The 22,195-nt window shown below is 47.0% G+C and overlaps 1 protein-coding gene across 6 annotated transcripts; it reads right to left on the minus strand.

Annotated features, from left to right (window-relative positions):
- Nucleotides 1-823: 823 nt before the first annotated feature.
- LOC145361153 (pituitary homeobox 3-like) lies at nucleotides 824-15,323 on the minus strand. Of its 6 annotated transcripts, none has more exons than XM_080216777.1 (4): nucleotides 15,299-15,323; nucleotides 13,731-13,873; nucleotides 2,800-3,008; nucleotides 824-1,418 (listed from the first exon to the last, which is right to left on the minus strand). In XM_080216777.1, the coding sequence occupies exons 2-4, from the start codon at nucleotides 13,855-13,857 to the stop codon at nucleotides 879-881; spliced, it is 876 nt and encodes a 291-aa protein (XP_080072903.1). In that variant the 5' UTR covers nucleotides 13,858-13,873; nucleotides 15,299-15,323; the 3' UTR covers nucleotides 824-878. The 6 variants fall into 6 exon arrangements, with proteins under 6 accessions (XP_080072903.1, XP_080072901.1, XP_080072902.1 ...); XM_080216775.1 differs by lacking the exon at nucleotides 15,299-15,323 and adding an exon at nucleotides 14,830-14,971; XM_080216776.1 differs by lacking the exon at nucleotides 15,299-15,323 and adding an exon at nucleotides 14,590-14,707.
- Nucleotides 15,324-22,195: the final 6,872 nt, after the last annotated feature.

Genomic DNA, 22,195 nt, shown 5'->3' on the forward strand with positions numbered 1-22,195 from the left:
TCGATGATGGACATGCTGGATCGAAGGCGCCAACCATTCGGGTGGTGGTGATGACACATCCCTGTGCCGACTGCAGTTGAGCAGAGAAACGTCACTGCGTCCAGGGACATGGTCTGAAATCCATAAGTCGACAAATATTTCCCCCCAGCTCATCCTTGTTCTTGGTGGAGGGCGGTGGGGTTTAGGAGAGTAGGTACTGGCTGCGAGAGAGGTGGTGGCGGCAGGGACGGGGGCGGGGGCGGGGGGGGTGGCAGTTCTTGTCTGGGCGAATTAATAAAAGACTTATAACGGAGAGATGTGGGGAAGAGGTGGTCACATATACCACCCAAGGGAAATCACAACCCCCCTCACCCCCAGTGTGATTGGAATCTATAACATTGACTCTGTTTTCTTTCTGAAATCTAACACGTAGGTTTTGAACCATTCCAATTCCTCGGGTGTTGTTTAAAGGTTGTAAATATATACATACTTTTTTGCTTTTTTTTGAAAAAGAGACATATTTGGTTGGGATTTTTTTTAACCGCTGATTTGCATTTCCTCGCCACGTCTAGGTGGTCCAACACTATTCCTGCGTGGGCGGAGGAGGCTGCTTTCCACGATACATGATCCTAATTACTGAGCACCTCGTGTGTAGCTCTGGAGGTACAATTTGCAGTGAGTAGCCGACACTCTCCATATTAACAAATTATAGACGGACGAAAGGGTGGTGGGGGTGGGGGAGGAATGGGGGAGAGAGCGCGATAATCGTGTTTTGTGTTGCAGTGGATATCCCCTCCATCTCCATCCTCCCCCCACCTCTCCCCTCAACGACCCCCACCCCCACTTCCCCACTAAAATAGTTGGGCTAAAAATGAGAGGTTCCGAATGTCAAGTCCATCTTATACTGGTCGATCCACCGCATATTGACAGGGGCTGAGGTTGGAAGCTGGGTTCTGCATGGGCCCGTAGCTGAAGGTGGACGAGTGATGCTTGGCTCGCAGTCTGAGGCTGGCCAAGCTGGTGTTGCAGTTGTCCCGGTACACGTACGGGCTGGAGCCAGTCCCGTAGGGGCACGGAGCGGCAGCCACCGCCGAGTTCAGCGAGGGGCTGCCCAGGCTGCCGTTCAGGTTATTCAGGCTTGAGCCGGGCAGCGCCGAGGGCACCATAGTCATAGAGGGGAGCGTGCTGGTCGTCGAAAACATGCCCTGCGACGACAGAGTGTTGACATTCATTGAATTGAAGAAGGAGAAACTCTTCGCCGAGATGGGGTTGGCGGCGAGTCCTTTGGTGGCCCAGTTATTGTACGAATACCCCGAGTACACGTCCTCGTAGGGTTGCACCAGCCCATTGAAGGGCGCGCCAAACCCGCCTTTGCAGAGTTCCGCTTGCTGGTGGCGCTCCCGTTTCCTCCACTTGGCCCTGCGATTTTTGAACCATACCTGGACAAAACCGGAAAATGAAAGCGGTTTAATTCTCAGCTTTGACTTTCATGCAATTAAAAGAAAGAGAACACCAAGCACTGCCCATCTGGAAAAACCAGACGGAAATTATTTTCTTTTAAAAACAAAACAGTTTCAGTCAAGTGGTGTATCTGATATTTTCTCACCTAAACCTGCGACATAAACAGGGTCAAAAACCAAAAAGAAACATAAAAGAAGCAGAAGTCTGAGATCGCTTGTCAACCGACTGAAGAACAGCTTCTTCCCTGCTGCCATCAGACCTTTCAATTAAGCTGACCTTTCTCTACACCCTGGCTACGATTGACAGTAAGAAGCACAGTGCATCTAAAGCTCGTGATTCCAAATAAACCTGTTGGACTTTAACTTGGTGTTCTGAGACTCCTTACTGTGCTGACCCCAGTCCAACGCCGGCAACTCCACATAATGATTGTAACACCGTCTTCTGCACCCTTTCCTTCTCCACCATATACTCTATGGAGGGTATATTTTGTCTGCGCAGCGCGCTAGTAACAATACATTTCACTGCATCCCAGTACATATGACTATAAAAATTGTCATATGTATTAGTATGAAGTGAAAAGTATTGTTTCTTGCACGCTGTACAGACAGAGCATACCGTTCATCGAAAAGGAAAGGAGAGAGTACAGAATGTTGTGTTACTCTCCTAGCTCGGGTGTAGAGAATTGAGTCTTCCAACGCACGTATAATGTCCGAATAAACACGCAGACATGTAAGGATCCCGTTTGTCTTTTCTCAACCTGTGCAGCTAATTTGTGTCCCTCCTGCACTCAATTCCATCGATGTTGGACATGACCCCCGATCCACGCGGTGCTTATTTCACCCAAGATATTTCAAGCTTCGCTTACTCTAGGAACTAGTCTTGGCCGACTGAAAAGTCTGATTAAAACCCAGGGAAGAGGGTTGAGACAAAGAAAAACTGGGTTCGAGATTCGAGGCAAACCTGTGGTTCGAGGCGTTCGGAGCCACCGCTGCTTGTGTGTTTGAATCAACCCACACAGCAGGAGAGTTAGAACTGAGTGGTTTAAAATAAAATCCCGAGTTACCCACAAACTGTTCGTTCCCGTCCCGTGTTTTGCAATCGGTTGCAATCATTCCCTGACTTGTGCAAGAAATTCCTCTTCAAATGGTAAAAGCTTGTTCCTCAAAGTGTCGCCCGAACCAGTCAACAAAAAAAGTTCAAAAGTTTCTGGATCTCGCTGTTCGGCGACATTGAAAGTCTTTAAAGTGGGATCGACATTGCAGTCGCCGCCATCGATGCACGTGATTTTTTTTGGTTTAGGAGGAAATGGCGGTGGGGGTGTGTTACAGTCAAAAGACAGGAATTGTACCCCGATCTTACCCTGATCCTCGCCTCGGTGAGGTTTGTCCACACCGCTATCTCCTCCCGCGTGGACATATCGGGGTAGCGGTTCCTCTGGAAGGTCGCCTCGAGTTCCTGCAGCTGTTGGCTGGTGAAGTGAGTCCTCTGCCTCCGCTGTTTCTTTTTGACCGAACTGTCTTCGGAGCCCGAGTCGTCGGACTTGCATCGCCGGAGCTGCTCGCTCTCTCCTGCCGGGAGGCGAGGGAGGGAGGGAGGGAGGGCAGGGAAGGTGGGAGACACAACAATAATACACAAGATGAGAGAATGCCCTTCTCCCCTCGCTCCGCCAACAACGCCAGAGATTCCTCAGAACCGCATCGACGGCCAGAAGTTTCAGTCACTCCATGTCCCCCCACCCACTCCCCCCGCCTCCTTCCCATCCACCAGAATCTTGCAACTTTACCAAGACCGGCCGCGGTATTGTCTATAAATTGCGAGTGTGTTAACCTCTGTTCCACGCTTCCAACACGACATCTACAAAGAAAGATCAATCGATCGAGCGCTAGACAATGCAATAATTGACGGCTCCAATTGTCAAAAATAAACTGAACGGGCATCGCCATCGCTACAGATATTTCCAACGTCGATTTGTTCAAAGTTTTGGTGGAAAACTGAACAATGATTCAACCCAGAAAATAAAATATACATTTGCTTTTGCTGAAAACTCCGGCCGGCCTCCCAACCCTCTTATTGTTCCTGAAATTCAAACAAAAAACAATTTTACCCCAAATCTTTGTGGATCAAATCAGCAGCATCGGGATGGGATGCATCCCCCGTTCCCCGCCCGGGTTTATTTCGATTCGGAGAAAAGTGTATTGTTGAGTTTTTTTTGGTGTACATGGTTGCACAATCCGGCACAATAAACACGAGAGGAGACAGAATAGGGGCCCTGCTCTTGTTTCTGCCGAGCTCCCTTTACAACATCTCCAATTCCATTTGTTAATCTATTTCATCAAATTTAATATATATAAACTTTCGTTTTCCAAAAGCGGATTCTCGTCGATAAAAACTGCTTCGCTTTTATCAGAGATAAGCTGGCGCTGGAGACGAGATTGTTTGACTTGATCCAATTGTTCTACTTTGCACCCGTATGATATGTCCAATCTCTTTCCAATTTCTGATATTCAGATACTCCCAGTTTGGTCGTGTTTGTATCTCTAAATGAACTGGTTCTAGACATTGCCCTCCCTGCATCTAAACGGTGAATAAATAGCCTTTCTGAACTTGGCGACCTGGCTGCTTTCGGAGGCAGAACGCAATATTTTTGAAAGAGTTAAAGTTATTGAAGAGAATTATTGGTTTGGAAATGCCGAAATGTTTCCCGGGGAGCGGGCGGACAGAGCGTTTTTTTTGTGTGAAGTTGCAGCGCTGTGTTTTGGCACTTTACATGACGGGATTGTTGGGGACAGCCCGCCCTGTTCTCAAAAAAAAACTCCCCTCTGCACTCCTGGGTCGACCTGAAAAAAAACTACTCTTATCAAAGTGCCTTGCGAAATGTTATTTTGTGATCATGATTAATATTATAATTTCTGACCAGAATAAGTCTGTCCTTGCCGTCGCGGAACACATCATAGTCAGGAATGTTATCACTGTGATCGCGTGTTGCAGCCAGAGTTTTAATTTATACAGAGGAAATAATTCACAATGAACGCCGAATAATCGAGAAACTGAACTCGGGTTCAGACAAATCCCGTCTCAATAGTTATTTCCAAGTTGTGTCAACTTGGTGAACGGTACAATTAATTCGTTGGGATGTAAATACGTGTAAATAACATTCGCTTCCATTTTGGGATTGAAACCCCAAATTAATTAAATCCCAAATAGCGAATTTGTTTTCCTTTCCCCCATCCCCCCTTCATTGCACAATTATTTTCAGATTAATTTAAAATACAAATTTCCAAACCAGTCAATTGGTTCAAATTGAAGGAGGGAGCAAGTCCAGTAAATAGACTGGGGAAGGCACGGCTCTTTAATCGTTGTTGGTATCGCGGTGGAATTTGCTCGGAAGAGTTGGGCAATTTATTTTTGCCATTATCCGATGCCGCCGTTCAGAGAGAGGGCCCAGCCAGCCGCAGCTCCAACCCTCCTTTGGTTGGCTTCGATCAAATCTTACCTCCGCTCTCACTGTTGGGCGTCCCGGTTAAGTGTCTGATCCCGAAAGAACTATTATTCCCAGGCGCGGTTTGCAAGGATTTGAGAGAAGTCGCTGCCATAGTCGACACCAGCCTGAACCAGGGGCAAGATTTCCGATTAGAAAACAGTCTCCAAATGGTCCATGCAGATTTGTGTGGGGTTGTTTTTTTTCCAAAAAAAAGTTTTTTTTTGTTTCTTATGCCTGGAACGATTTGCACCCCGGCTCTCCTTAATCCCAGTTGTTAACTCCGAAACTCCTCAGTCTTGTTTATTTCCCCCCCACCCCCCTTGTCCGAATCGATGGGGCGGCTGTTTCCTATTGCTGTCCATTTGGACACACAGTAGTGGCTGTGGAATGAGGCACCTTGGATAAAGGGGGCGGGGGGTGGGAGGGGAGGAGGAGGAGGAGGAGGCAGAGGGTCCCGGCGAAGGAAATCCCACCTTCCTACCGTGCGGATTGGCCTCTCCGGCTGGCTGGTCACAGGATTGTAGGGGAGGTCGCAAACTTCGATTAGCTCCTCTAACCTGCCAATAACAATTGAGGTGCAAACGGTTTGTGGGGGGGGGGGGGGGGGACGTCAGTGAATAGCAGCTGTCCCAGTGACTCCAAGGCAGCGAGCTGAAGATCCCCACACGCTCACATCAGCGGCTCTCTCTCCCCAAAAGAAATTTTAAAAATACCCGAATCTCTCCCCACTCCACCACCCCACTTCACTGCAGACTCAGCCCGGCTGCATTCTAGCCATTTACTCTTGCTCTCGATTTTCTTGTTTCTCCACCCAGACAAATTGTGTAAGAAGCGGCGGCAATAAACAGACAGCACGGGCCCTGCCGTCAGTTTAGTGCCTTGGGGGCAACTGAATCATGAACTTTGGCGTTAGCAGCGTGCCTTGCCGCTGATTAAGCCGGAGCAGTGCGACTTAATTCTTTGCCGCTGAGAATTTGAATTGATTTTATTTATTATTTGATTTATTATCATTTGATTTATTATTGTTACATGTATGGGGATATGGGGCGAAAGGGATCAAACATTATGCGGGGGTGGGGGTGGGGGGAGGGGGAGAGAAGCCGGATGAGGCCATTGAGTTGGATGATCAGCCATGATCGTGATGAATAGTGGAGCAGGCTGGAAGGGCCAAATGGCCTCCTCCTGCTCCTATCTTCGATGTTTTCCATTAAAAAAAGTGTTGTTTCTTGCGCGCTATACAGACAAAACACACCGTTCATAGTGGGGAGGAGGAGAGGAGAGAGCGCCGAATGTCGTGTTACAGTCGATCTTGTTCTGCGGGTTAATGTGTGCACAAAAATGAAGCCACTGCGGCCGCAAACTTTGGACACAGTCTCGCCCATCCCGCAGATTTTGTTTAAATGGGGCAAAGTTCAAATAAATTCGCTTGGATTAAGACGGCAAACTGTGAGTTTGTAAACTAATACCGTGCCCCTTTCCTATCAGAACCAGGTTGCGCCCTGCACTCTCAAACATACAAAGGATACCAGGAATTAGAGAGAGAGAGAGATAGGCTCTTCTGACGAAGCTGATGTGCAGTTGTCAACAACGTCCAGCTGCTGGAACATGTATTCTCCGGGCCGGCCGGAGAGGCGCTGGGAACGGTGATGTCATGCCCCTGAGCTTTCGGATTGAGTGAAGAATGCAATCTGTTCGGTTGAGCCGCGCCACACAGTTGTTCAGAAGGAATTTCTCGGTGGCGTGGTTAGGTTGCCAAGTCCCGAGTGAGGAAGACCTCTCACAGCTCTGGCTCAAGAGTGCGGTGGCCGGGAGATAGGGCTGAAAACAGACGAGCAGAGCTGTTTTCCAAGAGGGTGTGGGTCACACCAAGTTTACTGGGTAGGCCATTTCCTGAATGAGGCAGAGGTGGGCAGCCCACTCCATCTTGGTTGTTAGGGCGCCACACTGTGCCCTCTGGTGCACTGACCCACAGAGACGCTTCCCCCCTACCGCTGAGGAGTCAACATGTGCCAAACTTCAAGGGTCGATTGAGGTAGCGTAAAAAAGCAGCTGACAAGGATTGTGGCAGAAAGGTGGTTGCATGTGGGGCTAGCGCAAGGAGACTTCCATATGCCACATGTTGGTAAGGCACTCAGTATAAAGCGGGCACCAAGAATGGGTTCACCTCGAGACAGAAAGGAAACATTAAGCTTTCCACCCCTTCCCTGCATAACAACTGTTCTTCCCCATTCATCGTGTGAAAGGCTTTTGGTTGCTTGGGCCAAGTGAGGAAATGCTTCATTCCAACTCAAGGCCGGGAGGACAATCGGCCCATCATTGCAAGTGCCATCCAGTTCGTCTCAATCCCTTTTCCACATTGGCACTAGGAGCAGAAGTAGGCAATGCAGCCCTTTGAACCTGCTCCGCCATTCGATCAGATCATGTCTGATCTCTCCCTGGTCTCAAATCCGCTTCTCGACACGGTCCCCATATCCCTTTAACTCCATTTTTAAAATCAGCAATCTGTCTATCTCCTTCATGAAACCATTCAATGAGTCAGACGCCACCCGCGTTGTGAGGCAGCAAGTTCCACAAATTCACCACGTTCTGCGAGAGAAATTCCTTCTCATCTCAGTTTTAAATCTACTGTCTCTCAGCCTATACCTGTAACCCTTTGTTCAAGATTACCCCACAGGGGAGGAAACATTTCGTCTACGCTTATTTTAGCAATCCCTTTTAGTATTTTATATACTTCATCAGATCCTTTCTCATTTTTCAAAACTCCAGCGAGTATAAACCTCAACTGTTTAATCTCTCCTCGTACCACAACTCTTTCATCCCCAGGATCACTCTGGTGAGCCTCCTTTGAACTGCCTCCAATGCCACCACATTCTTCCTCAATATATGCTGTTAGGTGCATAGGTCATGCTAAGTTATCCCTCAGTGTCCTCAAACAGGCGCTGGAGTGTGGCGACTGGGGGTATTTTCACAGTAACTTCAGTGTTAATGTAAGCCTACTTGTGACACTAATAAATAAAACAAGGAGACTCAAACTGGATAGAATACTTACACAATTAGAACAATACTTTTCTACTTCTATACTCGAGTTCTTTTGCAATAAATGCCAACATTCCATTTGACTTATTTATTCCATGCTATACCTGCATTCCGATGAAGTATTACCCGATGGCTTTTGTTTAAATTTCCCCAGTTACTTCTTTACATATTTTCCATTGGCAACATCATCTAAAAATGCAAAAACCTGGGGTCAGAGACCCAGTTCCACCTCATCATCACCTCCCTCATCCATTCTATTGGTTCTTAAATTGTGAAACTGCTGGTCTGAAATCCAGTGCTTTTGCAATAAATGCGAATGTTTCTGTTTCGGGTCTACATGCATTTTTGTTTTAAAACCACCACTTCTGCTTCCATCGCCCTTTCAGGTCCCGTGTTTCAAAGCAAAACATCTGAGAGTTTAAAGAAAATCCCATCTTTCTCCTCAAATTCCTTTGTCAATGATATTGCATTTGTGTCTCCAGTTATCGACCAACCGATTCCACCTGGTTTACTCCATCAAATCCCCTTCAGGATTGTGGACGCCGGACTTCTTTGCTCTTACAGAGTAATCCCCAGTTTCTCTACTCTCTCCATATAACTGCTATCATTCTGAAAAATCTGGACGTGCCGAGAAATAGAGATCTTTTGAATGTTTCTTTTTTCACACCAGCAGTCGGATGTGCATTTGATTTCCCGCACTTGTGCTTTATTCTGGAATCCACACGGGAGGGGACTGTCGACTGTCGGGTGCGGCAGCAAGAACGTTCAGAAGAGATTTCTCACTGGGGCCTCATTGCTGCCGTTTTTCCCCTCCTCGAAATCTGGCGATGCTGCGGTGTGAAATGTGCTGGAGCAGAAGACACTGATTGTTGAGTGAAGACGGGTGAATATTCTCTCATCCATTTAATTCCAGACCCTCAGAACCTTTTGCCGTAAGGGCGGGAGTAATCTGCTGGCGTTCGCTCTTGCCATGTCGCTTGACCAAATGATGCATTACTGAGTTGATGAGACCCGTGTGATCCTGAAAATTGTTGTCCATATGCCGCTGCTTTAGAAAAAAACAGTTAGGATTAATTTGGATGGATAAAGCCGCACCAAGCGGCTGGTCAAAGTTCCACCGTGGGGGTCCGAAACGCTGAATGATATGTCGCTGCTTTCCCCTCGCGGCGGTTGTGTTTCTACATCTTTTGCACTGTCTTTCCTGGATGATTCCTGTCCCAGGTTCCCTCTGGAATTCTTGCTGCCGTTCACAACTAAGTGAAAAACTAAAGTGATGTGGGACGAGGCGGAAATGCCTTCTTCCTCCTATCTCAAGCAACGTTCAACTTCCATGCGCACCTTTCGCTACAGCGTCTGAACATAACCCGACTCAGGATTTACCTTTTGTTTGGACCCCACCACTTCAGCGAGACGATACTTTGTTGGAGCATTCGTTAGTACTGAAAGCATTTCAAGCTCCTACCTCTCTCCCTCTCCACTCTCACGCAAGAAAAAAATCCTTTCAGTGAGATGATTTCTCTCCATCCCAGCTGTGACTCTAACACGACTTCCTGCACCTTCTTCTACTCTATGAACGGCAGCGCGCAAGAAACAATACGTTTCACGGCATCCCAGTATATGTGACAATAATACATCAGATCAAATCACCCTAGTTTTAAATTGCCAGCCTTTTGCCCCAGTCGGCGTAAGTCTGCCAACCTTCGAGCTTTTGAGAATTAAGCTGGTCCTTTTGGGCATTGTAATAACTTGTGAATGCCACTTCACTGAGGATCAGTTGGAATTTGGTTTAAACCAGCATGGGGAAAGGTCTCCACTGCTTGACCAAGTCTACCTGATATTAAACCGACCTTTCTCTGCACCTTAGCTGTGTCTGTAACACTACATTCTGCACCCTCTCCTCTGCTTCTCCCCTATATACTCTATGGACGGTATTTTTTTGCTTGGATATCGCGCAAGAAACAATACTTTTCATTGCATACGTGACAATAGTAAATCAAACCAAATCAAATATGTTTTCAAATGAACACAGATAGGGAAAAAAATTCTCTGCACGTCCCCTCCCAGCCCCCCCCCCCCAACCCCCGCCCCGCGCCTCCTCCCCATCCCCATCCATCTTTCCAGGTGGCTGCTGCACGGGTTCTCGGTTCTTCATCTCGCAAGGTGCACTTTCTCCCCCTGTCATTTCACTCCGCCGCCGTTTGCAAAGCCACCTTGCTGGTTGTGGCCTTGCTTGAAGCCCGTGCACTTTTCCAAGAGGATCCTCCATTCGGCATTGCAATCCAGATCCAAAGTCGGCTGGTGCCTGAACACGAGGAGCCAGTTCATTCCTGGGCATACAATAAAGTCAGCTGGCTGGTTAGTCATAAACCACGTTGCCTTTGGTCTCGGGTCGTGTAATATCAAGAGGCCGAAGAGATATTATGTTGGGGACAATGAAAGCTGAAGCATTCCCGGGTGATAAAATTCCCTCTATGGATTGCCATTACCAACTCTTCGTCTTTCCCCTTCTTTCTGTGGCTATGACTCATCTTTCGTTCCCTCACCCTGTAGTATAAATAGCTCTCACTTTCCATGCCGTTTAGCTTTGACAAAGGATCACCTGGACTCGAAACGTCAACTCTTTCCTCTGCTTAAACAGATGCTGCCAGAGTCGCTGAGATTTTCCAGCATTTTCTCTTTCGGTTTCACGTTGTCGACCTCTCTGTCTGGGAATGAAAGGTGGGAAATACTCTGCGCACTCAGCCCGGTCTTTTTCCCTTTAAGTGGGAAAATGGATCCATCTCCAGCTGCTGAACCTTCCAGTTTCCTTGAAAACTGAGCCGCACGTTTTCGTTTCTCAGTTGAGACCACTTCCGCAGTCATTTCAGTGAAAGCCCCGGTCACCACCACCTCCCCCCCCGCCCCGACACCCCCGAAGTTAACACCTTCTTCGTCACCGGTTACAAGGGCCCGTGTACCCCGCCAGCAGCCAAGAAAATCCTTATTTTGATCCCAGCCCGCTGATTTATTTGTGCAATGTGTGAAGCTACGCCGATTAATAATGGTGTTGTTCTTTTTAAAAACGAATTATTTTTCTCTATAATTGGGGGATTTAATTTAAAAGCTGCAGTGAAAGAATATAAACCATGATCGAGGTGGCTCGGTACTGAGATTCAGGCAAACCACACAAGTGGCAGCGGCTGCGAACTAAATGGCGCCATTTACCAGACTACCTGAGAATTTGGAATGCAGGAAAGACAGTGGGTTATTTTCACAATTTCATTTAAAAGCATCCGGCGCTTACATATGTGTTTTAAAATATATAGATATAATCTGGTGCTTTGGTGGAAAATAAATATGTCCCTTTGTTTCGGGACAAAGGGGAAAAAGAGTCACGGTGTAATGGGTGAAGGTGGCAATTCAGGACTGGGGCCATGAACACCTTTCGTTCGTCTCCAAACCGAAATATCTTTTCACAAAGGTAGGGGAGTCTCAAACTAGAAGGCAGAGGTTTCAGGTGAGAGGAGAGAGATACAACAGGGTCCAGAGGAGCAATTTTTTCACACACACAGGATGGCGAGTGTCTGGAACGAGCTGCCAGAAGTAGTAGTGGAGGCGGATACAATTTTGTCTTTTAAAAAAACATTTAGACGGTTAGATGGATAACCAAAAGAGAAAATGCTGGAAAATCTCAGCAGGTCTGGCAGCATCTGTAAGGAGAGAAAAGAGCTGACGTTTCGAGTCCAGATGACCCTTTGTCAAAGTTACATTGGTAAGATGGGTATAGAGGGATATGGGTCAAACGCGCGGTAACTGGGGTTTAGGGGTTTAAAAGTTTAGGAGTTTCGGAGTTTAAAAAAAGGGCGGCATGGACAAATTGGGCCAAAAGGCCTGTTTCCATGCTGTAAACCTCTCTATGACTCGAATTCTGACGTGGTCATCTTGGCATTAAACTCTCGGATGGAAGGGCAAGTTAACTTGTTGGTGCAGAATATTCCCTTAAATCTGTCTTTGCCCAGTCTCTCTCCCTCTCTCACACTTGACACAGCGAGTTGTGTTTAGCTGGGCTGCGAAGCGAGCAAGGGGCGAACCAACATAACCACCGCCCGGTTAATTTATAGCAGGCTTGGGAGGGGAGAAAAAAAGAATCAACAGCCCGTAAATTCAGTCAGGTTAGTAACCCAAACCTGGACTTCCCCCCGCCCGACCATCATCACCACAGATTATCGCGGTGCCTGCCATAAATAAGGAGCCTCAATACTCATCTGGTGCCTCGTAAAAAAATAAAATTAATGTCTGTCAGTCCCGGCTCATCTCCAACTCCCACACTGAAAAGATTTATAGAAGGGGTAGAGTTTGCCTAAATTCCTCGCTGTGCACTTTCTGACATGCTGCTGGATGGGAACCTGGCGTTGAATGTTCGGCAGCACTTTGTACTCTCTGGTCTTTCTCAATACTACAATTTCTGGCATCTATGTACACCTTTCTGAAAGTCCAATTTTCTCAAGACCTGGGTCTGTTACAAATATACCCGCAGTGTGACTGAGTTTTATCCACAGCCACCACCACCCGCCCCCTCCCCCCTCCATCACCAACCCTGCCCTTTTATCTCTGCGGTCACGCCGCCACGGGAAAACTTTCCGGTTAAATCTAACAGGAACAGCAACGCAACGGCCTGAAACTAAAAACAAAATCAACCATCCTAAAGTTACACGCTGACAACACTTGTAGTAATACTTGTACCCGGGGAGAGTACGCAAAACACACAATAATACTTGTACTCAGGAAGAGTACACAAAACCCACATTAATACTTGTACTCAGGAAGAATACACAAAACCCACAATAATACTTGCACTCAGGAAGAGTACACAAAACCCACAATAATACTTGTACTCAGGAAGAGTACACAAAACCCACATTAATACTTGCACCCAGGAAGAGTACACAAAACCCACAATAATACTTGTACTCAGGAAGACTACACAAAACCCACATTAGTACTTGCACCCAGGAAGAGTACACAAAACCCACATTAATACTTGTACTCAGGAAGAGTACACAAAACCCACTATAATACTTGTACTCAGGAAGAGTACAGAAAACACAAATAATACTTGTACTTAGGAAAACTACACAAAACCCACATTAATACTTGCACTCAGGAAGAGTACACAAAACCCACAATAATACTTGTACTCAGGAAGAGTACACAAAACCCACATTAGTACTTGCACCCAGGAAGAGTACACAAAACCCACAATAATACTTGCACTCAGGGAGAGTACACAAAACACACAATAATACTTGTGCTCAGGAAGAGTGCACAAAACCCACATTAATACTTGTACTCAGGAAGAGTACACAAAACCCACATTAATACTTGTACTCGATTACAGGAGCACGGCAGCTCAGCAACAGACCAGAGATGGCTCAGCCAGTCCACAAGCCATGTGCAATTCTATGCGGAGAATGTCAGATATTAATTATATATCTGACCGCATGGCTTCTGAATTCACAGAGCTCGGATTAAATTTCCAGGTTTTATATTATTTTCTCAGCCAAGCACCGCAGGAAGTTGAATCTGTTGAACTAATTCCGACCCGCTTGGGGTGGAGGTGGGGGAGAGGTGGGTGGTGGGAATTGAACAGGACTCCTTTTTGTATTAACTGGGGATTTGACTGGCGGTGGAGTTGAGGAGGGCTGCGGTTGTGCGAGTGCAAACCTCTGGCCCCCACGTTTCTACCCCACCCCGCGTTTGGAAGGGAGATCGCACGCTGCCGTTATTTCCTTACCGCACTTATCCTGCTGCCCCCTGTACCGGTTGTCTGCCCCCGAGCCCGTCGCTTCTCCTAAACTGCTCAGCTTCTGCTCTGGGCATTGCGAGTCCGTTAATTCGACAGTGCCAAACGCAAATTCCATTCGAAGAACTTTAATCCTGCAATCAGTGCACAGAGCAGTGTTAAAAAAGCGCGGATCACATCAGCGAGCCCATGCCACCACCACCACCGCTCTTGGTGGGACAATATTTTCGCCTAATTCTATCCCTGATACCAATTTTTTTTAAAAAATCTCTGAAATTGTCACATGGATATTTTTTGTAATATCTTGTCCAGACGCCAAGAGGGCGAGTGTAATAAAGAACACAAGACTAAATTTACAAGTCATCTCACAGTGCAGGAGGAGTTGCAGAATTATACATCAAAATAGTTGCTCTGACCCACCAGCCCCGCCACATCTTCGGGACACTGTCCAGAACACGTGTTGGGATTTTACCTGACTGTTCGTTTATGTTTGGGGATTGAGATGTTTTAGCTGAGAGAATGGCGGTTACCAAAAACATCACGCCGCGCACACACAAGGCAAGTTTCTCTCTCTCTCTCTCTTTCTTTCCCTGCTGTACATGATCTGCTTGGTTGGGGAGGCGAAAAAAAAAGTACAGCAACAAATCAGCGATCACAGTTCCCGTAAGACCAGTAGCTAGCTACCTGACAGTTGTTGTCAATCGCAGGGAACAAGGATTGATCTGCTGTGTACATCTGATAGCAAACACATGTCTGCGGCACTGCAGATAGCGAGCTACCGTGTACCTCCAGACAAAAGCCGATCCCCGGTGTTGGCACCTGTCCCTATCTTCGTTCGGTGTGTATTTACCTGCTGCCGCTAAATTTTAACACCTCGCGGTTGGTTCGACGCTCAAAGGAGGGAGTTTCACCGAAAATCAAACGGCGGCAACCCAGATTACCAGAGAGAGAGAGGAGCAACCTTCTGCTCTGGAAACTTGTGGGGAAATCTCTAACCGCAGCACCCCCCCCCCCACGCCCCGTCCCCCCCCCCCCCCACCACCCTCCCGTCACATGTGAGCACCGATCACACCGTGGAAGGGGCAATTACCAGTCCGAAGATGGGGCCCCTCAAATTCAGCGACGTGGAGGGGACTGAATGAACAGGCGGGAGATCCCGAAGGAGCTCTAGCTGAATGGACCAAGCCCGAGGACTCGCAGCTGGGTTGGGGCGGATTTACCAGCACATGGGAAAGAAGATTCAGGCCAAACTTTTCGACAACACCAACTCCCCACCGCCCACCCCACCCCCCCCCCCCAATCCCCTCCCTATTTTGTCCACACTTTGTCCAGCCGGGGATGAGGGCAGTGTTAACACTTGCAGCCTTCACTTGACGGACTAGGTCAGTGCCCGCTTCAGACAGAGAGAACCCCCTTCCTCCGCCTGCCCCATCTCAAAAAGGAGAGAAGGAAGGATCGAGGAAACTGTAGGCAAACGACCACGTTGAGAATAGGTTCCGTTGCTCACACTCATTACCGTTTGCCGCAACGTAAATGCCAACACAGAGAATGTATTTTACCTGCATCAACCCGACCCCACAACTCAACAGCCGGACTGTATAATCTGAACTTTTTTTTAGCGCACATGCAAAAGACTTTCTAAGATGTAGTATGATTTCAAAAAAATAATTTTTTCCCCGAGGCGTGTATCAATTATTAAAGCCACATTTGCTGTTGAGATGACTCCTGGCGCAGGTTGGATTTTTACGATATAAGACCCTGTCTATTTACCAGACGATTGGACTAGTTAGCAAACAGAAAAAGGTGGAGACCTGAACGGGGAGGGGACTGAAAGACACATTTGCATCGCGCATCGCGAATTAATTTTGGGGATTTGACTTGATTAAGATGTCTGTCAGTTTGCAATTCAGAAAACTCATTATGGGACTTGGAGCCAAGAGGCTAGTGCTAGGGCAGATGGAATTACTGTTCAGTGTTTGCAGATGATAATTTGCGCTTTCAGCCCTGGATTTGCATATATTGCATCTGTCAAGTGCCTTTCTCCCTCATTTAAAAATAACTTTGAACTGGCACCGTGTTTCCTAATATGGGGGTCGAGGATATATTACCAGCTTCCTTTCATTTTCAAGTCATATTGGTTGCACAAAGAGACGTGTAGCATTAATATTAATGGGGCTGATGAAGTTGTCCCATGTCAACGTCTCGGGATTCCTGTCCAACAGCTACCATAACCTTTTTACGAACCGTCCCTTGCACACTAATATTCCACAATGATCGGGACGTTGCACTTTCTCCATACAGGAGGGGAAAATTAGAGATTCAAGCTCGATCTTTTAGTCTTTGGCTGTGTGTGTGTGTGTGTGTGTGTGTGGGGTGTTGGGGGGGAGGAATGAGTTGGCGGCTCTGTATGGATTACTCTGCAAATGTGACATAGGATTTAGGAGCAGAAGAAGGCAAATTCAGCCCTTCGAGTCTGCTCAATCAGATCATGGCTCATCTCTCCCTGGTCTCTACCTCCCTACCGGTTCCCCAAGTCCCCTTTACCCGTTTCCCCCCCACCAAAAAAATCAGAAATACATCTGTCTCCTTCTTGAAACCATATAATGATTCCGACTCCACCAGATTCTGTTTGCCCGTCTCTCCGGCCTCCTCTATCTGCCTCCTCCATCTTCTCTCTGATTCTCTGAGCACAGTCGTGAAAATCAGCAGTACCGGCTGACATCCCCGTTGATTAGAGAATTATAGTGTTACCAGGTGGAAATCTCTTGTTGACGAAATGAAGGCAGATTTGTGACCACCGGATTACAGTTTTATCCAACTCCCTTGGCCCGGGAATAAGAGCTTCCTCATTGAACTTAACAAAAAAGAATCCGAGAGTTAATGTGAAATTACTGACGGCGCACGCTGTTCGCTCTTGGGCAGTTCTTAGTGATGATTCCAGACTCCACACATGACCACCACCACCCCCCACCTCCCTCCCTCCCGCTCCACACCGAGCCAAACCTTGCCGAACTCGATAAGTAGTGATGGGTTCTGTTTGATCCTGGGTTGCTCGAGGTTCGGGAGAGGGCGGAGTGAAGGGCACCCCCTGGTCTTAAAGAATATCCATTCCACTTCGGATTATACCAACCGAATTCTTCGGGCTAACCAACCATATCTGAGCGACATGGAAATCCTGAGCAGACGGCGAGGGGTGGGCGTAGTTTGGGATCTTTATCCCGGTCATGTCCTTATGCTAAATCTTCCTCTGAGAAGGCCTGGAGTATGGGGATGGCAGAGATTAGATAAAATGGTGTCACTGCGGGAGGATACCGTCCAAGTGGTCCTTAAATGTTAAAAGTAACCCTTGCGTCTTCAATCTTTCAAACTAATTCTTAACCACGTTGCTTGTTGGATCCATTTCACATACGAACCATCCCGAAAGCAAGGCAGGCAGTAATTTACAATTGGATGGGTTGGGAAAAAGGACTACCTTCAGTCCATCGGCGCAGTGACCGAGTGTTGAAATCCTTGGCACAGAATCTGCATCGTCCTTTACCCAAGTCGGATCCGACACGTGCTCGAAGATATTGTGTTAATCTCAACCTTAACTCCCTCCCGCCGTCCTCCTCCCACCACCAGGGATAATTCCTCAACCATAAACTTGATTACACGAAAAAACGACCCCGCCTTTATTCAGTGGCCGAGTTGGTAAACACAATGATTTCCCCTCCCTTATTTTTGCTTTTAATGCAGATCTGAAAACATTTATTGCAGCCTTCGGGGAGATCCCTAGAAATGGTGCAGACTTAGAATTTCAGATTAACACGTCCCTGGGGGAAATTCAGGCCCAAGGGGTTGAGATTTCGTTGCACATGACATGCAGAAGGAATCCATCACCCCAACATTCGGACTTGGCATTCTAGTTAAAATCACTTCCTACACCACAGAAACATTCCCATGAAGTAGAAAATGCTGAACACACTCAACAGGTCAGACAGCAACTGTGAGAAGGGGAGCAGTGTGAATGTTTCAGATGGATGATCTTGTACCAAAAAGAATTGGCGATCCTTGTTGCAGCAGGCAACCAGAGAACAGACGTCTCACGTTAACTTTTTTAAAATTCATTTGTGGGACATGGGCGCCACTGGCTGGTCAGCATTTATTGCCCATGCCGAGTTGCCCTTGGAGGGAAGTTGAGAGTCAACCACTTTGCTGTGGCCCTGGAGTCACATGTAGGCCAGACGGTGTAAAGACGGCAGATTTCCTTCCCTCAAGGACATGAGTGAACCAGATGGGTTTTCCCCACAATCGATAATGATTTCATGGTTGCTAGTAGATTCTTAATTCCAGATTTTTAAAAAAATTGAATTGAAATTGCACCATCTGCCGTGACTGAATTTGAATCTGGGTCCTCCAGAACATTAGGCGAATTTCTGGATTAATAGTCGAGTGCTAATACCACTGGGCCATTGCCTGCCGCTTGCTTGGACACTTGATCCCGTGCTCCACACTCCTATCCACTCTGTGAAATAAAATTAATATTTTGAAGGCCGTTTAGATTCCTCCTCGGGCTGCCATGGTGGGGTTAATCACCCTCTGATTGCTGTGCTTCCTCGCACAAACACATATGGAATTGAAATGGCAGCCTACTCCCTCCGCAAGAAGTGACATTTTGTTGAATGAACTCCAGGACAGACCTAAGCCTGGAGAACTGGCCACACTCTGAAGGGTACAACAACCTGCCCGGCACCCTCAGCAGTGCTGTCGTGACAAGAAAGTGACAGAAACTTTCGATATCGCTGACATTTTTTTACTGAGGAAAGGATCTTCACAGAGACAGCGTTTGGAGACCTTTCCACAAGAAACGTCAATACTAGTAGTTAATGCCTTGAACCTCTCAGGTCAGCTCCTGTCCAGATAGTTGGACTCTTTTATTCCACAAAACATCACTTCTTGTGGAGGGAACAGGCTGCCCATTTCGATTCCACGAGTGTCTGGGCACCCTGCGAAGAAAGCACAGCAACCGGAGGGCGTTGAAACCACCCCACCCCCCCCATGGCAACCCAGGGGAGGAATATAAACGGCCCGCAAAATATTAATTTTATTCCACAGAGCGGAAAGGGGTGGGGGGCATGGCATCAAGTGTCGAAGAAGGTGGGTGGAAAGGTGCACAGCAATGGACCGTTAACTTGGTGTCGAGATTCCATCTCTTTCACGAGTCAGTTCCAAGGTGCGTTCTGAGACAAATCTTCCCACGGTTACACCATCTGTAATCTTCGCACCTGTAACCCCACACATTTACCCTGCCAATCCCCTGACACTATGGGCCAATTTATCGTGGCCGGTTAACCAGCACATCTTTGGACTGTGGGAGGAAACCGGAGTACCCGGAGGGAACCCACGGGGGGAAACGTGCAGACGCCACACAGACGGTGACCCCAGGCTAGAATTGAACCCGGGTCTCCTGGCGCTGTGAGGCAACAGTGCTGACCACTGTGCCACCATGCCGCCTGTGACGGTGTTGACTCTCTTTTTCAACGGACAAACACCTTAACTTCAATCACTGCGAACCTTTATAGTCCTGGGATTTGACGGCTTTCTCCCAGTGTACTCTTCTCCCTCCCTCACCTGACATCCTGGGATGTGTCCAACATCCTCCTTCCCCGACCCTCCCCCCCTTCCCCGAATCCACCCATCCGAGTGGGCCAGGATTTATCTTGAATGTCAGGCGCAACCTCCCGACCTTCGCCAAATGGTTTGATTTCACACTACTTTCCGCCTGCACTCAATTTCTGCCCTGCAAGAACCACTTCCAATCTGCACAGCGGGGGTCTTGGCTGAAAATATTTGCTGAGAGTTGGTAACAGAGAGAGGGGCCAGTGAAATAACCCCCGTCTTAAATCTGGCACGGGCATGTTCACATAATGCATGCCGACTCAGCACCAACTGGTCCAACACTCGAGAGATGACCAATCAATTAACCCTCTCCCCTTGTTCCACAATTCTCACTGGTGTTCCCGGTTAAGTATAATAATCCGCATCAGATTAAACATTTTTGTTGTTAATGGTTCCAACGTGTTTTTGTTTAAACCTCTCTCTCTCTCTCTCGTTAATTGTAAGACGTTTACTTTCAAATTCCCACCAGGAAGATTGGGGGAGTGGGAGGATGTTCAGCAGATGAGCGGGCGGGGGTTGGGACCAGGACTCAAGCGACCATTTCGAGTCGGCCATTTAGGAAAGTGAAGCGGGTCGGGTAGAATTATAAATGAAGTGCTGGAAATTGACTGAAAGTTCCTAAATCAAGCAGGCACAGTTGGAAGCGTCAAAGCAACAGGCGTTTTGACAGCCCAGATGCAATTCTTCATGGAGGCTGGGGAATGAATGTTCACCTGCTTTCCACTTCTGTGCCAAGACCTTTTGTTTTGAACCCCTCCAAAAGGAATGTAAGAAAGAAAAAACAGAGGGAAAATATGCCTGGCGGTGTAGAACCTGGAGGCTGGGAACACAGTGAGTGAGCATGGAAACAGACAGTTGTTTGTCGGGGACAAGTTTTCCGTGGCAGATTGACCAATCTGATGCAGCCCCCACCTCCTAATATCCGAACACCTCCACCATTCCATCATCAAGAAGCGCACCGGTACAATGAACCGGGGAATATCCACAGGGCGCAGAGTAAAGATCGCAGTCAACGTGATTGGAACTCGGGAGAGATACGTCCCAGACAATCGCAACTGCCCCTTACATGAAGGAGTGGAGGAGTGCCTCAACAGTGAGTGAGGAGCCCCAGAAGTTTCGAATCATGCTCACAATGTCCAGGGGTGCCGTGTTGGGCATGGGGATCCCTCAATGCCGAAGTGGTAACAGCACTATGAAGGTGCTGCAACCCTCTCAAACGCTGGGGTTATGAGACCCTTTGCTGGACACAGTTTCACTCTGAAAGAAGAAATAGCAGCCTTGCATCACTCAGGATCTCCAAATATGCTTTCAGCCACTGAAGGACTTCCGAAGTGCAGTCACTGGAAGAAAACAGCAACCAATTTACGCACAGCAAGCTTCCAAAAAAAACCACAAGGTGATAATGACACATGAAGCTGTTTTTGTCATCTCAGTTGATGCAGAAACATTGCCCAGGACACTGGAGAGAGTTTCTTTGCTCTTCTTTGAAGTCATCCCAGGGAATATTCTGCAACCACCTCAGAGAGAAGACTTGAAAGATGACACCTCCAACAATGTGGCATTCTCTCAGTGTTGCATTGGGAGTGTCAGCCTAGATTTTTGTCCTCAAGTCTGTGGAGTGGGAGTTTTCTTGTTTGTACCAAAGGTGGTACCCAGTGGAGGGAAAGATTCCAGGCCAGAACTTTCAGGTGTTTTCCCAGTATTTCCAAAACCCTTGCTACTGTTGCTCTGAGGTAATGAGGAAAATCAATAACATCCATGGTAATGTTTCTTCAGATGATGACTTGTGAAGGATTTTTCACCAACTTTCACATTTGAGTACCCTACACATCTTACTAACTTTTTCCAAAATAATTTCTGAACAAGTTTCTATCATAAACATTAATATTTACAGCTATGCCGCAGTGAAATTTGTTCCAACACTGGTGGAATTATAATTACAGAATGAGGAGCTAGGACATCAATAGTTTTATTGTATTTGGTTCCTGCACTGAACTTTAGGAAGGATCTCTGTGCCTTTGCAATGCAGATTCAATAAAATTATACTGTGGCTTATGAAGTTAAATTAATATTACCTCAGCACTATATTGCCTTGATTACAGAATATTTTATATGACCAAATATTAAATTTGTTGATAGGTTTGATAAAAAAAATTATTTCCTCTGACAGACAAATCCAGAAAAAAGGGAATAACCTTAAAATTGGATCTGGAACATCCAGGAAGATGTCAAAAAGTATTTTAATGGACAGAAGCTGAAACTCTCTCCCACAAAAAGTTCTTCCAACTGGATGAATGGAAATTGACATTGATGCATGTTTGTTAGGTATTAGGGATTAAGGTATCAAGGTGGATAATAGGTACAGATCAGCCACAATTAATTGAACAGGCTTGTTCTCTTCTTTTTCACAGAATTCATAGAATCCCTACAGTGCAGAAGGAGGCCATTCGGTGTATTGAGTCTGCACCTATGACAATCCCATCCAGGCCCTATCCCTGTCACCCCACACATTTATCCCACTAATTCCTCTCACCTACATATTCCAGGACACTCAGGGTCAATTTAGCATGGCCAATTTATATTTGGACTATTGCAGACATTCTTGTAGGAATCGTCCAAATATAAATATGACGCAGGACTTTCAAGTCAAACTAGAGATGGAGATAAGGATATTGTGTGTGAGATTAAGATTTGGGTTGAATTATTCTGCATGCATTGGTCCAATTGTGTCCCTTCCCTCCAACTCCACTTGAAGAACAATGCACTTGGGTTTTAATTGCTTTGGGCATTTTCATTCC

This window comes from Carcharhinus amblyrhynchos, chromosome 34 (genome assembly GCF_965287045.1).
Source record: "Carcharhinus amblyrhynchos chromosome 34, sCarAmb.v2.hapA, whole genome shotgun sequence".
NCBI classification, from domain to species: Eukaryota; Metazoa; Chordata; class Chondrichthyes; order Carcharhiniformes; family Carcharhinidae; genus Carcharhinus; species Carcharhinus amblyrhynchos.